At 34.1% G+C, this 1,655-nt stretch overlaps 1 protein-coding gene across 1 annotated transcript; it reads right to left on the bottom strand.

The window, feature by feature from the left end:
- Nucleotides 1-802: 802 nt before the first annotated feature.
- Nucleotides 803-1,271, bottom strand: LOC144997134 (histone H4). The gene has a single exon (XM_078956967.1). It carries the CDS (start codon nucleotides 1,209-1,211, stop codon nucleotides 900-902), a length of 312 nt encoding a protein of 103 aa, XP_078813093.1. The 5' UTR covers nucleotides 1,212-1,271; the 3' UTR covers nucleotides 803-899.
- Nucleotides 1,272-1,655: the final 384 nt, after the last annotated feature.

Raw genomic sequence — 1,655 nt, forward strand, 5'->3', positions numbered from 1 at the left:
AAATACCTTTTTGTAAAGAAGAAAATGATAAGTTTTTAAAAGTTAAGAAAGTATGATTTTTTGTAATTTTTGGATTTTTAAAACTAAATCACACTTAAAAATCAAAAAATACTACCCAAATACTTTCTAAAACCCACTTTTAGTTTTTGTTTCTTGAAAATAACTTTTACAAAAAGAACTTTTAGGTTTAAAATTTTTTCCCAAACACCCTTAGTATTGAGTTATATGTTTAGTGATATCTATTTCCTTAGAACTCGTTGGTTGAAAGATTGATCACCATCTATAATGTTAAATTCCTAATACTAATTTCATATGTAATACCTTCAACAACCGCATTAACTACTTCATGAATCAAGGAAGGCTTAGGAGATTTAATACAAGCTTGATCATTTCATAATCTTCCTCTAGAAAGCATGCCCCACCCCGTAAATTTGCAATTTTAGAAACCACATCATCGTTCCAAACAACACGGTAGACTCATGATTTCGATCCAAATAACTACCTCCATTACTCTAAACCAATTGACAACAGGTCTTAGGTTCAAAAATACAGCTCTAATTCCTGCTGAAATTTTGAACTTATAGCAAACACTTTCTGAGTCAAAGTTAACATAGACCAAATCACTAATCTCAAAATATTTATGGTTTTTGTTGATTAATTACTTGTAAAGCTTCAAACAAGCTTTGCATATAACACCTACAACTCTAAAAGCATCATAGTCGCTAAATAACTTCACTATTAAAACGTCAAACTTAATGAAAGAAAACAAACTAAATGTCATGTATTGCATAAACATAAATCATTCGAGAAAACGAAGTGCTCATGAACTGATATTATACTAAGAGGTTTAGTAACATAAATTACAGTTCATATCAGAACTCTAAATCCAAAAATTCCATCTAACCACCAAACCCATAGAGAGTACGACCCTGTCGCTTCAAAGCATAAACGACATCCATGGCGGTAACCGTTTTCCGGCGAGCATGTTCGGTGTATGTAACGGCGTCACGGATGACGTTCTCAAGAAAGATCTTCAAAACTCCACGCGTCTCCTCGTAGATTAAACCACTGATACGCTTAACACCTCCTCGCCGGGCCAGACGCCGGATCGCCGGCTTCGTGATGCCTTGGATATTATCTCTGAGAACCTTACGATGCCGTTTTGCTCCTCCCTTTCCCAGTCCCTTGCCTCCTTTCCCTCTTCCTGACATTTCCTCTACTGAAGTTTTCTCTTGATTTGATTATTGTTTGCGTTTGAAATAAGTAATGGAGGGTTTTTGTATATAAGGCGGAAGAAAATTTTGACATTTTGGGAGGTGTAGTTTTGTCCGTTGGATTAGAGACAATATGAAGGGCACAGAGCTGTAGGATTAGAATCCGTGTGATGAACAATAAAAGGTTTTGATTGGTCGTTTTGCTAGCGCCGGATCATGAGGATAGTTTGGACTTTGGGCCATAGTTAGTGCGACTTATATTGTTTTTTTTTTCTTTTTTTTGAAAGAGAGTTTTTTTTTTCTGTTTAAAACCCAAAGAAAATGCTTTTGCACGCAACATTCTGTAACTTATATAAAGAGATAATGAATTGAAATTTGAAAGGTAATGAATTTTCTTTTTCTTTTTTTTCCTATTTAGTTATTAATTTTTTTTTTGATGTT

This window comes from Lactuca saligna, chromosome 5 (genome assembly GCF_052625555.1).
Source record: "Lactuca saligna cultivar CGN05327 chromosome 5, ASM5262555v1, whole genome shotgun sequence".
Lineage (NCBI taxonomy): Eukaryota > Viridiplantae > Streptophyta > Magnoliopsida > Asterales > Asteraceae > Lactuca > Lactuca saligna.